Source organism: Drechmeria coniospora, chromosome 01 (assembly GCF_001625195.1).
Source record: "Drechmeria coniospora strain ARSEF 6962 chromosome 01, whole genome shotgun sequence".
Lineage (NCBI taxonomy): Eukaryota > Fungi > Ascomycota > Sordariomycetes > Hypocreales > Ophiocordycipitaceae > Drechmeria > Drechmeria coniospora.
Genome location: NC_054389.1, coordinates 4,377,067 through 4,390,853, shown reverse-complemented (window position 1 = coordinate 4,390,853; position 13,787 = coordinate 4,377,067). Strand labels below are relative to the sequence as shown.

General features: G+C 56.1%; 6 protein-coding genes across 6 annotated transcripts; 3 read left to right on the top strand and 3 right to left on the bottom strand.

Annotated features, from left to right (window-relative positions):
* Positions 1-587: 587 nt before the first annotated feature.
* DCS_01066 (uncharacterized protein) lies at positions 588-1,188 on the top strand (the record flags this gene model as incomplete). Its single annotated transcript, XM_040798401.1, has 3 exons — positions 588-834; positions 902-998; positions 1,134-1,188. 3 exons carry the CDS (start codon positions 588-590, stop codon positions 1,186-1,188), a joined length of 399 nt encoding a protein of 132 aa, XP_040659284.1.
* A 908-nt stretch (positions 1,189-2,096) lies between these two features.
* DCS_01065 (uncharacterized protein) lies at positions 2,097-2,776 on the bottom strand (the record flags this gene model as incomplete). The annotated part of the gene is made up of 4 exons (XM_040798400.1): positions 2,097-2,203; positions 2,266-2,363; positions 2,561-2,672; positions 2,737-2,776. The coding sequence occupies 4 exons, from the start codon at positions 2,774-2,776 to the stop codon at positions 2,097-2,099; spliced, it is 357 nt and encodes a 118-aa protein (XP_040659283.1).
* Positions 2,777-3,894: 1,118 nt separating this feature from the next.
* On the bottom strand, positions 3,895-6,719 carry DCS_01064 (uncharacterized protein; the record flags this gene model as incomplete). Its single annotated transcript, XM_040798399.1, has 3 exons — positions 3,895-4,328; positions 4,393-4,890; positions 4,964-6,719. The coding sequence occupies 3 exons, from the start codon at positions 6,717-6,719 to the stop codon at positions 3,895-3,897; spliced, it is 2,688 nt and encodes an 895-aa protein (XP_040659282.1).
* Positions 6,720-8,195: 1,476 nt separating this feature from the next.
* DCS_01063 (Dynein light chain-related protein) lies at positions 8,196-8,729 on the bottom strand (the record flags this gene model as incomplete). Its single annotated transcript, XM_040798398.1, has 3 exons — positions 8,196-8,300; positions 8,356-8,643; positions 8,712-8,729. 3 exons carry the CDS (start codon positions 8,727-8,729, stop codon positions 8,196-8,198), a joined length of 411 nt encoding a protein of 136 aa, XP_040659281.1.
* Positions 8,730-9,224: 495 nt separating this feature from the next.
* DCS_01062 (uncharacterized protein) lies at positions 9,225-10,366 on the top strand (the record flags this gene model as incomplete). The annotated part of the gene is made up of 3 exons (XM_040798397.1): positions 9,225-9,272; positions 9,331-9,403; positions 9,459-10,366. The coding sequence occupies 3 exons, from the start codon at positions 9,225-9,227 to the stop codon at positions 10,364-10,366; spliced, it is 1,029 nt and encodes a 342-aa protein (XP_040659280.1).
* Positions 10,367-11,652: 1,286 nt separating this feature from the next.
* DCS_01061 (DEAD/DEAH box RNA helicase) lies at positions 11,653-13,633 on the top strand (the record flags this gene model as incomplete). The annotated part of the gene is made up of 5 exons (XM_040798396.1): positions 11,653-11,903; positions 11,954-12,147; positions 12,202-12,639; positions 12,692-13,183; positions 13,236-13,633. The coding sequence occupies 5 exons, from the start codon at positions 11,653-11,655 to the stop codon at positions 13,631-13,633; spliced, it is 1,773 nt and encodes a 590-aa protein (XP_040659279.1).
* Between the last annotated feature and the right edge of the window lie 154 nt (positions 13,634-13,787).

The following is a 13,787-nucleotide window of genomic DNA, read 5'->3' as shown; positions in this document are numbered from 1 at the left end:
TACTAGACAAAAGTGACGATTCAATTTTGGTTGCGATTACACTACACAGTGAATCAACACTTTTGTCACCCCACTATACAGTATGCGCACTATAAGTACTGACTTACTAGATATTACTTAACAGCATGGCGGTAACTGTCTTGGTCCCCAATAGTACTTATTACGAGCATAAATTGACGAGCGAACAGATACTTGTTCCTGCAAAGTTGCAAAGCAGTGAACCAGTACCGTACGTGCACACCTACTCACTTAAGTACTCCGTACTCTGCACCCCGTACTCGATATACATAATTAAGTATGCTTGCACGTAAGTACTCAAGTACAACTACTTACAAGCAGTACAGGTAATAAGTACATGTAGCGCGTCACTCGCACCTACGGCTGCACATGTGCTGTAATTCCTGTAAGTGAATAATGCTCCTCCTCATCGTAGACGCCAAACGACGGCAAGCAAGTCTCCAGCCGCACGCCCGCGCTGGCTGGTAGAATGCGGAGCGACGGATGACCAAGCACAAGAAGGGAACCACCCTATGACCCCCATGGTCGGCAACTCTCAGCTGCGTAGAGGGCTGCCACGCGGTCAGAACATGTGCGCCGACGGAACAGGCCTTTTTCGGGGAGAGCAGGCCAATTCACCAAGTAACCTACCCGCAGCCTTGGGGGGTGACGACGCCAAAAGCGCAGTCCCCATTCGTGCCCGCGACGACTTGGTTCGGCTCGATGGGTGTGATGACGATGCCTGCGCTGGTGGCCGACGCACAGGCGAGGAGCGAAAGCGCAGGCTTCATGGCGCAGCGAACCGTCAAGGGCAACCGAGCGTCGGCAAGTCGAAAAGTACGTTGAACAAGGTCGGTCGATTGCGCGATGGCTCTGCACACGACGACGGAGAGCTGCGAACTAGGGCAGCAGAATCGACGTGATGATGGGCGGGCGGTGGCCAGACTGAACAAGAAAGATGGGAGACGGTCCGACGACGGCGAGCGTGGTGGGAAGCACGAGTATGTGTAGCCGTGGTCGTGGTCCGCATGGCCCGGGTTTTTACAGAGTACGGATGCAGAACAGGTAATGTATATTACCGCATGTACCGTACAGTACACGTAGCGTAGGTTTGCACCGAGAAGACCGAGTCGCAGGTCCACGCTTGATTTTGATCCACGCGTGACGGTGACGTTTCAGGATGCCGGCTGAGCGAGTGGCCGAGCCAGCGACCGGAAGCTTTCGGAGCGCAATGGCCATGGCATCGCCCGTCATCAATTACTCGCGCGAGCGCTGCACACGCAGGCGTACACGAACGCTCTCGTACCCTTCCTTCGAAGCGGCCTCGTCCGAGCGCAGCACCGTCGGTGGTGAAGAGGGCGGAATGTACGCGCAAGAAGCGGGAAAAAAATCAAACCAGCCGGTCGTGTCGAGGAAGAATTTGTCCAGCGGGGTCGTTCCAGCCAGGGGGTCCCGGTATGGGTGGCGAAGGGAGGGCGAAACGATGACGACGGAGATGTCAGGAACCGTGGACCGACAAATTGCCCACCTCATTCATGCGCCAAGAGGCCGGTCAGCCGGGCAGGACTGGGCGGCGTGGACGTGACGAGGATGATGGTGCGGATGGACGGTGTGGATGGACGGTGTGGATGGGCAACCGACACTACTCATTAGCTGTACAGATACGCCGACACGTGCTGCACATGTGCGCGACGCCAAAGTCTGGTTCTCCCTTCGGTTTCATCCTGTTCATCCGTACGTTCTCGTTTGTCGCCTGTTGAAATGCACGGGACATGTCAACGCCAATATGCATGGCCGCGGCAGCCGTTTGACGGCAATCGTACAATGGTTGTTCGTCCATGCACGCCCACACCCAAGCCCATACCTGCCTGCCCAAGACGGCGATACGCGATCTGCCCATACTGTTCTGCTCGCCGCTCGCCGCTCGCCGCCGTATCTGCTCTCTGCCTTTCGCTCTCCGCTCGACCTGATCTCGGGCTCGTGACGCTGCCTACGGCACGACGCCATGACTCCCTTGCACGACACGGCTGGAAGGCGCCCACCTCGCGGCCAAAGGCCCGTCACATATCGTCCCATGTCCCTGCCAATGGACGTCTCCGTCATTGCAGAGGAACGGCGGCTGGGGCTCCGGTGCCCGTGCCGTGAGATCCAGGCTTGGCCACCGGTGGCAGGAAGAGTGGCATGTAGGTGACGGCGAGGGCCATGACTGGCATCGGATCCGTTAGTCCGTCACCGTTCCTGCGTGCGAAGCGCTGCTGGCAGACATACCGGACATGACGACGGAGAAGACGCCGGGCGTCGACGACGACTTCTTGGCCTCTTCGCTCTCGCCGAGCCAGCTCTGGATGGAGAAGATGACGGCGGCCCTGCGCGGTTTTCGTTTGTTAGCCATGCATCCCACATTCTGCGTCCCACATCCCGCATGCCTCATCCCGCATCCTGCATCCCGGTTCCTGCATCAGCCACCGGTCATCCAGCTCGGTGAGCTCGGCGGCCAAGCTGGCAACGGCACCCCTCGTTCGTTCGCCTTCGGCCTCGCCCAACGCCGCGCAGTCATACGTACCATCCGACAAACCGGTTTCGCGTGAACATGGCGGCCATGGGCATCGTCGATGATAGCGTCGACGCAAAGTCGGCCTTGGCCGAGGACGTTGTCGGCTCCTGATACGGGACAACTGGGGGCCGGTATTAGCAGACTGGCTTCTCAGGACGCCCGCGAAGGGATTCCTTTCCACTCACTCAGGTCTGGCCGTCGCATGTCCTTGTTGGGCGGTGCCATGGCTTCTCTTCTCTGCTCGGCGTCGACAACTAATGTTGAAGGGGCACGGTCAGGAGTGCTGAGTCGGGATTCGTACCTCGATGCGGCAAGTTGTGAGGTGAGAAAGTCGTTAGCAGTTACATCTTGGGTCCTCTGCGCATGCAAAATACCTGCAAGCCAGCGTCCAGCGCAAGTGTACTTTACTTAAGCAATAATAGTAGGCTTGCCTAATACTAATATTGCTTATTGTTCGCAAGTACTGTACACATGTACAAGTACTGTACTTACTTACGTACTTACACCTATTGTACTGTGCTGTGCGTACGGAGTACCTGGTGGTGTAACCGTGTATATTACGGAGCGCACTAGTGCACATATAGGTATAGCATAGCACTGAGGTAATACTGGGCACTAATAGTAGGTGCTTTACGGGTACCAAGTGCGGTATTAGAACCCCCACAACCCTCCCCGATGGCCCGACCCCATGGGCGGCCTTCTTGTGGGTCGGTCGACTTAATACCATTTTCTACCATTTTCTACCCTTTCTGATTCTGGCACCAGAACTTGCACTGACTGGCAGACTGCCCGAGCATCCATCGGTCCTCTGTACGGCCATTGTCGTGACCGTCAGTGCCTCTCAATTATTTGCATTCTTGACAAATTTTCTTCCGGTGCACCTAACTACAACTACACCTACTTCACTCCAAACGACTACTCTCGATGCACGGCCTGCTCATCGTTTGTGTGAATTAATCGACCTGCCTCCCCGCTCCCGTACCATTTCTCTCGGCCATTTACGGTCGGAGGTGCCGTCTGAAGCAATGAACGAGATCAATCGACCAGACACCCTTATTGTCATCCAACGAATCGAATCTAACTGACTGCTTACTCTGTAGAGCAGAAATCAGAACTCGAAAAGGAATGATGGATTTTATTTTTATTTTTTATTTCTATTCAGCCAAACTCCCCCACGATCATCTCCCGAGCCGCGGCTCGCTTCGTCCAGCAAACGAGCAGTTAGCAAGAGACCGAGTGCCCTGCCCGGGAGCACGTCATGTCATCATATCCCCACGGCATGGCCCATCGTCACCCGCTGGCCGCATACGTGGCCAGCATGCAAATGGGGCGGCGGCGGCTGCCTACTCGACCCGAATGATCACCTGCCATGCCAGCGCCGCCGCTTCCCGGATCGCGCACGCCAAACAGCCTCGTCTCCTCCTGCTGATGACGGCGTTCCACCCGCGCTGTGCGCACATGGCCCGGACCATAATCTCCATGTCCGAGCCGAACAGTCTTTTCTGCGATTCGAGATACATCTGCGCCGCCGCCGAGAAGCTGCCCTTGCGGTCCGACGTCGGTGACGGCGACGGCGACGAAATCACCCGCTCGAGCGTCGGCGACAGCGGACAGCTGGACGAGCTGGTGATGCAGTCGATGACGAGCACTCGCCTCTCCTTCCCAGCCCTGTTCGACTCGGCGTCGAGAAGGAGTTCCGAGAGCGTCGATTGTCTCCTCTCGAGCAGCTCGGAGATGTGAATGAGCTTGTAGCGGAAGTGCTTGTGAAGAGGATGCCCTGCCAAGTTCCGTTAGACATCTGCCTCTGCATCGTCGCCGCTTGGTGGAAGACGTCCACGTACCCATCCTGTACACCGAGCGCGAGCCCTTGCCGAGCATGTCGGACCCGGACACGTCAATCTTCTGAATCGTCGGGCTCGACGGCGACTTGAGCATCCTGACGCGGTGCGACGGCGCGCACGGATGGGCCGTCACAAAGTTGATGTCGTACTTGAGCGGGTACGCAATCTCCTCCTCGCCCTTTCCTTCCGTCGATACCGAGAACTTGACGGCCGCGGGGTACGACAGCATCTCGGGTCCCTCGCCGCACTCGGCCGCCGCCGTCGCGATGATGTGAGACAGCGGCGTCGCCGGCACAGATCCGGCCGACGCCGAGAGCTCGAGCGTCAGCAGCTCAACCCACACGCTCGGCTGCGGCGTCGAGTACGTGTTTTCGTGGGGAACGATGAAGTCGGCCGGCAGCACGGAATCTTCGTTGGCGTCCCCCAAGATGCTCGACTCGCGCTCAATCTTCTTCTTCCCCCACAGCCTCGCCTTTCTGCTCAGATGAGCGACGTCTCCTGCGGGACACGCACGTCAGCCTCCGACTCCCTTTCAAGCCCCGGCAGGGCCCCTCCTGGATTGGATACGAACCGGCAACGTCTTCGACCTCGATGCTTAGCCATCCGTCTCCCACCCCCTCCGGCAGCACGTCGGTCGATATCCACCCCATGCACTCGGCCGACCCCTTTCCGGCGGCGAGCACGCGGCCGACGATGCACGAGGTGCTCCAAAAACTCTTCTCCGAGTACACGAACCCCCCCGACAGGTTGGCAAACGATCCCAGCTTGGCCATGGCCTCCCTGTCGCTCTCGAGCAGCGTCGCCATCAGGTAGTGGCACAGCGCTTCCCCGGGCACCATGAGCCCGAAGACGTACGACTTCGTGAGCCATCCCGACTCGTGCAGCGCAGCCGCCAGCCTCCGCCTCTGCGTCTTCGCACGCGGCTTATGCTTGCCTTGGTGGCACGTCACGTCCCACGCGCCGAAATAGGACGATCCTGCGCCTCCTGCGGGGAGCGAGCTCGGCGCCCGAGAGCTTGGCCCTTGGCCGGCTCTCGTCTCGGCCGCCGTCTGCGCGTTCTGCGAAATCCTAGCCTCGTACCGGTCGATGCCCGGCCACATGATCTTTCTCGCAAAGTGGATGAGCCCGTCCACCTGCCTCTGGCTCTGCCGCCCCTTGATCGTGTAGACGTACGGCGGGGACGGAGACGGCGATCTTTGGTGCATGTTCGTCATCCTGCTCACCAAGGAGGCGAGCCAAGTGGTGCTGGTGGCGGCGGTGGTGCTGCTTCTGCGGCGGTTGGTCGCGGCTCTCGCCGCGTCCGCATCCTCGTGTTTCGTCACTTCGATGTTTTCGAGCCAGCTCTGGGCAAGCAGCAGGGACCACTTGACCGTTTGCGTCGCCCCTCGCTCAAAGTAGGCCACGTCGATGGGCTTGATCCCCCCCGAGCCGTACTCGACTCCCTCGGTGATGGCATCCAGCCGGAGCAGCAGCTCGACGGAAACGAGGATCTGCATGAACAGCCAGTACTTTTCCTCGGCACGTTCGTTCGCATTGTCGGCGTCGTGGACGGCCGTCGCGTCGTCGAGGTCGTCGCCGCTCTCCTCGCCCCAGAGGACTTGCCCGAGCCGGATGCGCCACTCGATGCGCGAAAAGTCGATCCAGACATTGGCCGTTCCGAGGCACTTGAGGAGAACAACGATCTGGTTCGAGAGGCTGTGGCGGTCGGTGTTGTCAATCACCGTCTTGCACGGCCGCATGACGGTCTGGAACAGGTCCTGGTACGTCTCGATCGACGGCTTCGACCGCAGATGGTTGTTTCGATACAGCTCCCCGTTGCGCCTGAGCCTGTCTAGAAGCTCCGCCTCCGGCAGACGGTGAAGGTGGCCGGAGCTGGACAGCATTCGCTCGCGGGCCTCGACGATGGCCCGAGCCTTGGTGCCGACGCTCTCGAAGCCGAACTGCTCCTCTTCGAGCGAGTCGGCCGTCGAGAGTTCCAACCCAGCTTGGTAGCCCATCGTCCCCTTCTCCAAGCCCTGCATGCTGAGCATGTTGGGACGCTCGCGGCAACGAATGTGGAAGTGGGCCCGGTTGCCTTCCCGGTCCTGCCGCTTGGCTGTTGCATCGCGGTTGACGTCGATCGTGATGTGCGGCCACGCCGTGACGCCGCTCCAGGCCTTGTCCTCGATCTGGACGTGGTCCGTCAGATCCCGAATCTCGAGTTCCTCGTCGAAGGGGAAGGCGACGATGGGGTGGGGAGGACCGTGGAAGTGGCTCTCGTTCCTGGCGAAGTACTGAGGCGCGCCCGAGAAGAGCTTCTCGATGTCATCCTCCGTCAGGGTCGCCATGGTGCATGGCGCGGGACTTCAGAACCAGCTGCGACGGCGCACTGGAAGCATTGGTCCACCGGCTGATGGCGACGGAGCGGAGTGACGATCCACGACGGCACGGCACGAGCGGGGGTAGAGTAGGGGAAGTCCACGCCGTTCGCACGTACGATGGCCCCAACGACGAGCGCTGTAGGTCGGACAAGAGGATTGCAGTGGAACCTCCGGGAGCAAAGGCTGACGTCTCCTGTCCGTAGGAGTTGCTACGAATGCGGGTTGCGCGATGAAGCTGCGGAGCTGGATGGATGAGGCTACGTGCGTTCGCTTGGTGAGGACGGAGGCGCGTCTGGACCCCTACCTACCTACCGAGGTACGAGTTGGTACGGGTACCTAGGTGATATGTATTGTACATGTACATAGTTGTGCTGGGACTACTACTGTATAGTACTAGGTTGGCAGACATTGGTAGGTACTGCGGTGGTAGGTTGGAGTTGGCTGGTACCAACAAAGTAGGTACTAGGTACCTAGGCCGTAGGTAGGCAGGTACCTAGTACCTTTGGGTATGGCCTTGGTGCAGGTACAACAGTAGGCTGATAGGCAGGTACAGTACACATGTGGGCACTGAACACCAAGCTTGGAATATGTCAGTGCTAACTGCTATGTCAGTGCTAACTGCTGCTGCTGCATCAACCGGTTATTGTGTACGGAGTACTAGGTATCTAGTACTTAGACAGTTGATGGTTGGCAACAACTCGTGGTGGCGTGACCAGACAGCGGTGAACGAACCACTACTGGTCGGTCTTGGCACCCGCCCTGGCTTCCCCGCACTCAGGCCCCTTGCGCTGGCACGGCTCACATTGGAACAGTAATAGTATTACCCCGTAGGGAGTACAGTACTTACAGTACAGGTGATTGTAACTCCATAACCAAGGTGGGCTACAAAATTGATGGACAGTAAGTAAGTAGGTAAGCATGCCAGCCACCTGCACCGCTGTTCCAATGTTTTCATCCCCCGCCTTGTCATTTTCGAGGCGATGGCTTCGTCGGCCGTGCCATTCCTGCTTTGCATTGCAAGTGGTCTGGTTCGTCTATTTCCATCATTTTGGCATGAGATTTTTATCTTTGTTGGCTTTGTACTTGGTCCCACGAGTGCATACTCAATCCCCACAACCAATTTTATCCGCGCCTCGTTCCAGCTGTCGTGAGTTCGTCACCCACTTCATCGCTCCTTGCATACGAATGCCAGTAAATGCAATCGTGTTCATGGCCATGGCAAATCCATCGGCTTCCGAGTACTCTCTAATCATATGCTCGCAGTCAGCCCTTGCTGACTCGATCGTCTACAACCAACCCCCGTAGTTGCTCCATGAATGTTCAAGGGTATCAATGTCCTGTGCGCCTTGTCCTGCAGCCTAACCTTCAAACCCCGACAGTTTTGGTGCTCTATACTACCACCTCGGCTATGCATAACGTGAATTGATCGACAGCGGCCGTCGTTCAGGCTGACGGCGTGTCGTGAACGACGGTCAAAAGATATTTCGTGTCAGGCACAATGACAATCTCCTGCTTCTTCGTTCGCAACCGCAGAAGCCGCATTTCGTCCTGGACGCGGAGCATTAGCCTTGGACAGCACAGTCCTGGGAGAGAAAGCCATTACGTCGCCGTCGACCTCCTGCACCAAGAGCGCCGAGGAGTTGACAAAGGCCCAAATCATGGCCGCAAAATCCTCCACGCCCTGGGACTCGCTCTCCTCGGCGGCGGGCGCTTCGTTGGAAAATGAGGCAGCGGTGGCGGCGTCGCGAGACTTTGCTGTTCGGAGAGCGGATACGTCGCCGCTAATCTTGAGAATGGCGCCGCTCGCCCGGTCGAGAACGATGCTGGCCCGGACCCCGGGCTTCTTCGACAGCCGGCCGAGCTTCTCTTCGAGACTGTCGTGTCCGTTGGGCTGGCCGCCCCGTTAGGACATGAAAATGCATGATATTCCGAGAGAGGTGGAGGGGGGACCGGACGTACGGTGGGTGAATCGTTCATCTTCGGATGCCGCCTCTACACAGAGGCACTTTCGGTAAGACCAAGATGTTGTTTCTCGCATCAAGGAGGGAGAAAACAACGACATCAGTGTGGATCGATCAGCTGTCACTCTGGACCAACTCGGTTCTATTTCAACGGTCTACAAGTGGATACCAAGACCAAGTTTCGGTTCCACTAATATACTACTTCGGTACACTGAAGGTACTTGCATTTACGGTACGGAGTATAACTACAAGCGAGGTACACTTAAAGTACACCAACGGAGTACTCCGAACCGAGTACTAATTCCATGTTCTGCAACAGAGTTGGTGTGGGGCGTTTCTTTTTTGCCTCGATTCACCGCCAAAATATTTAGCCCCACTGGACAACTCAAGTTCCAAATATCTAGGGACTCTGACGTCGACATCGAGTGTCCATCGCTCAAAGCCCCGGATTTTCGCATTTTTTCCCCCTCAAAATCGGTGATTACAAGCTGCATCGCACAAAGAAGCAGGCATGGGCTCCAGCGCGAGGAAAAAGGCGGAGAAGAAAAAGGACTTCCAGGTGTGCAATCCCATCAATCTCGCTCACTCCATCAACGCAAACGTCTCACTCTCGGCAGAAACCCAAGTACAAGGTCGGAAAGGACAAGGCCAAGGCAGCTAACTTTACAGATACCAGCTTCAAGGCAAAAGGTATCCTGTATTTCCAACTCTTAATACCCCAAACGATTGGCTAACTGGGCCGCAGCCATTGTCGTTGGTCACCAGAATTTATCCACCGAAGCCCCGGACGTTGTTCAGCAGTTTAAGCACAATCTGTCATTGGCATCATCCTCCAGGTCCGACAAGCAGCGTCGAGAGGCTCTCGCCTATCTGACGAGCCAGCTGTCATCCGAGCCTCCCGTCAATCCCGTGGGAACCCATGCTCTCCTCACCAAACTACTCCCACTCGTCTCCGACAGCGCCACTCCCGTGCGCGCACAGCTCTTAAAGTTCCTCCGCACCCTTCCGGAGGCTGAAGTGAAGCACAGCATCGAGCATGCCGTCATGTACATTCGCGCCGGAATGACCCACCTGTCGTCCGACATCAGCAACGACACCCTCGGCGTCATGGAATGGCTTCTCGAAGTCGCTGACGACGAGCTCGTCAGCTGCCCTGGCGGCTGGGTCAAAACACTCAACACATTCTGTGCCATCATGGGTTGGGCAGTCTCTTCCTCAAATGGCGGTTGGACGTCTGGTGCGAGGGGAACGTTGAAGGCCAAGGATGCTCAGACGCTTGCCCGACAGATTAATGCCCTCTCCAAGTTTCTACAAGCTGGCTTCCGAGAAGAAGAAAACGAGGAGGCAACCGTCTCCGAGTACTGGGATAACCTGTATAGACTACCCCGAGCACCTACCGCCTTCGAGTATCTAAACCTCTCTGGCACTAGACGCGACGAAGACGGGGAGATGTATTCGAATCGCGAGGCGAGGCAGCAAGTCTTTCGCCGCAAGTTCTTCGACCCCATGACAAAGGGACTCGAAAAGGCAAAGAAGGAGGGCGGCGCGACGGGACGTGCTGCCTCCACCATGGAGCAGATCCTGCAAGAGGGTATGCGTGGCTACGAATGTTCGACCGCCCTAGACACACAAGATCTTCTCGACCTTTGGTGAAGGGTGAGGAGGAAAGCCAGATGATCAACTGGATGCGGTGCTGCATCTGTCGTTCCAGAGGCAACCAAAAAAAAACACGGCTTCAGGGAGAGATCCCCTGCAGATGGACGCGAAAATTAGGGGTGGTGATGAAGCGGCCATGGCACATGAAGGATGCGAATCCGTACACCACCCTGAAACTGTACGCTCCCGTCTGATAGCGATCGTCGTGGTTCCTGAATGGTGTGTCGGCGGCTGCAGCGAACAGCTCTGTCGACGGCATCCGCGAAACACCTCGTCACACCAGGATTGGCAATATTCAATCCATTCGCAGCATCGGTATCACCATACTCATTGAAGATCCTGGCACACCGATGCGTAGGGGATGGTTGCAAATAACGGCCTGCAGTATCGAGCCACCGTTTGGCATGGCTAGGCTAGAGAAATTGGTTGGCAGGCTTTATTGAATACCGAACACCATATGATGGCTTCAGAGTTTGGCGTCGCGTATGAGACATAACTGGGCTTGATATCAAAGCATCAATGGGTGCAATTCTACATATTATCTCCGTCTCCCTATCTTTCTGCATATGTATATGTATATTACACACACACACGCACACACGCGACAAACACTGTTGCAATCACTGTAGTACATACACTATCAATGCCTGCAATACTCCGCAGTTTTGGCAGGCTGTGAATCGTCTGCTTAACATGAAGCCCTGAAAGTGTGGCTTGAATACAACTTTGACGTGTTTTGTTCAGTGCACCGCCTCGTGGAGGGTGCAGGTTGCTACAGGAGCCGGGTAGCCGCAGTCGCGGCTTCCTGCTGCCACCTATTTCAATTTTTTACTTCGATTCTTCTCCTCCCTCCCCTCTTTCCCTTCTTCTCTCCCTTCTAGTCCTTCGTCATTTGCTCTCGCGTATATGCTGTAGATTCGCGAGCAGGTTGTCAGGTTGCCTCTCGCATCGCCTCAGCATCTTCCAAAGGGAACAGACATAAGAACTGCCTCGAGAATTTTCGATTCTACCACTGCACCATTCAAATCACGCCTTGCGCTATCCAGAACCTGGCGAAGACTAGTGAAGCGCTTTGCTCTGTTTTCAAGGTTAGTTTCCTTCTCTCCTTTGGATTGGCCTTCGGATTGCACAGCGAAACATCTGCTCGTCTGAAACTGTGACCAACATAAGTAAGGCTTCATTGATCCCCTTCTTTTCAGCTGCTTGATATTGTTACCATAAAGCCAAAATCCTACGCGCTGACGATACTTGGACAGTCCTGAATTCCTTTTGCCCAGCCTAGGATGGAGTCGTCAGAAAACAATCAGGTCGCCAAGGTGCCTGCCTCGGTCATTCCTGGTTGGGTTGAGCAGGAGGCCTTTGACTACACCGCTGCCGCAGGTGGTGGCAATGACATGAATTGGGGTAGCAACGCTAGAATCTACCAGTGGTGTGACGAGTTTGGAGATGTCGGCCCCAAGTTCCCGGAGCTGGAGCTCGAACTTTTCGGCGACCCAGCTCTGCGCCACGACCGTGCCGGGCTGGACTTTTCCAAGTAAGCAATCTAAAACGGGTGGAAACGGCTCTTGAGCTTATACAGCTCAGGATTGACATGATCGAGGTGACCCAAGAAGGCCCTGTGAAGATCAATCCTATTCGCTCCTTCAAGGACTCCGGTCTCCATCCCGTTATGATGGAGAATGTTGAACTGTCGGGCTATGACTGTCCAACTCCCATTCAGAAATACACCATTCCCGCGATGCTTCAGGGTTATGATGTAATCGGAATCGCTCAGACAGGTGAGCACACCACTTCTGCCCTTTGAGTCGCACTATCCTCACATGAATGCCCAGGATCTGGAAAAACGGCTGCGTACCTTATCCCTATCTTGAGCAATCTCATGGGAAAGGCAAAAAAGTTGGCTGCCCCTCGTCCGAATCCGTCCGAGTTTCAGAGACACCGGGATGAAGTTACTGCTGAACCTCTTGTTTTGATCGTCGTACCCACTAGAGAGCTTGCGGTCCAGATCTTCAACGAGGCCAGGAAGTTTTGTTATCGCACCATGCTTCGACCTGGGGTAATCTATGGCGGCACGCCAACAGGTGTCCAAATCGAGCTTCTTCAGCGAGGCTGTGACCTTTTAGTCGGGACACCAGGTCGATTGATTGACTTCATCAGCCGCCCAAGTGTTCTGACGCTCAAACGACTTCGATATTTGGTAATTGATGAAGCCGATGAGATGCTCGAGTCGGATTGGGATGATGAGATTCGACAAATTGTTACGGGTGGAGGTTAGTCCCTTGTGCCGTGCTGTTAGACTCGGGCTGATATCCTTTCTCGCAGAGCAAGACGAGGGAAACATCAAGTACGGCCTCTTCTCGGCCACCTTTCCCAAGGCCGCTCGTGACTTGGCCAAGGAGCATCTTTCGGCATCCCATGTCCGCTTTCGTGTCGGAAGGGCCGGAAGCACCACAGAGAATATACAACAAGCTATTTTGCAAGCCGAGCGTAGTGAGAAGCGTGGTCTCCTTGTTCGCCTCTTGGAGGAGAGGCACGGCGTTCGCACCATCATCTTCGCGAATAGCCGACAGGAAGTCGACAGCCTGGACGATTTTCTCTTCAACGTGCAACTGCCCGTCACTTCAATCCACAGTGACAGAACGCAGCTGGAGAGAGAGGCTGCCCTGCGGTCCTTCCGCTCCGGAAAAGCACCCATCCTCATTGCAACAGGCGTCATGGCTCGGGGTATCGACGTTCGTAATGTGATGCACGTCATCAACTACGACCTCCCATCAATGGACCACGGAGGAATTGAGGAGTACACCCATCGCATTGGTACGTCGCAACTACACCTGTGACGGATACATAGTTCTAACTAACTTGACAGGTCGAACTGGTCGTATCGGTCATCGTGGCTTGGCCACATCCTTTTTCAGCGACAGGGATGAGCCTATGGCGAGTGTACTTACGCGCACTCTACTGGAAACAAAGCAAGCGATACCCGACTTCTTGGAAATGTATATTCCCGAGGGCGGTATAAATGAACGGCCAAAATTTGAGACGGAGTCAGACTTCGACCCTGACGACGTTGGAGCAATTGGTGATGACGGAGCCGATGATGGCGGGTGGGGTGTCCCAGCTGACAATGCCGGAGTTGGTAACAATGGGGTCACGGAGCGTCCTGCAGTCAGCACCGGCAACTCGTGGACGGCCGGGTCTGGCGATGACACCGAGAACAATGGTTGGGGTGCTTCCGCACCTGTCACTCAGACGTTGGGATGGTAAATGTTCGCAACTTCGCGAGAGAATGGGCAGAGTCCAGGGCTGCTTGACCAGGGCTGCTTCAAGTGGCCTGCCCGGGACCTCCAGTCATCAGATCGTGAGCCAAGGTGACAGAGACGTCTGAGTCTTTGATGATACGGACTAGATCGCGTAGTCA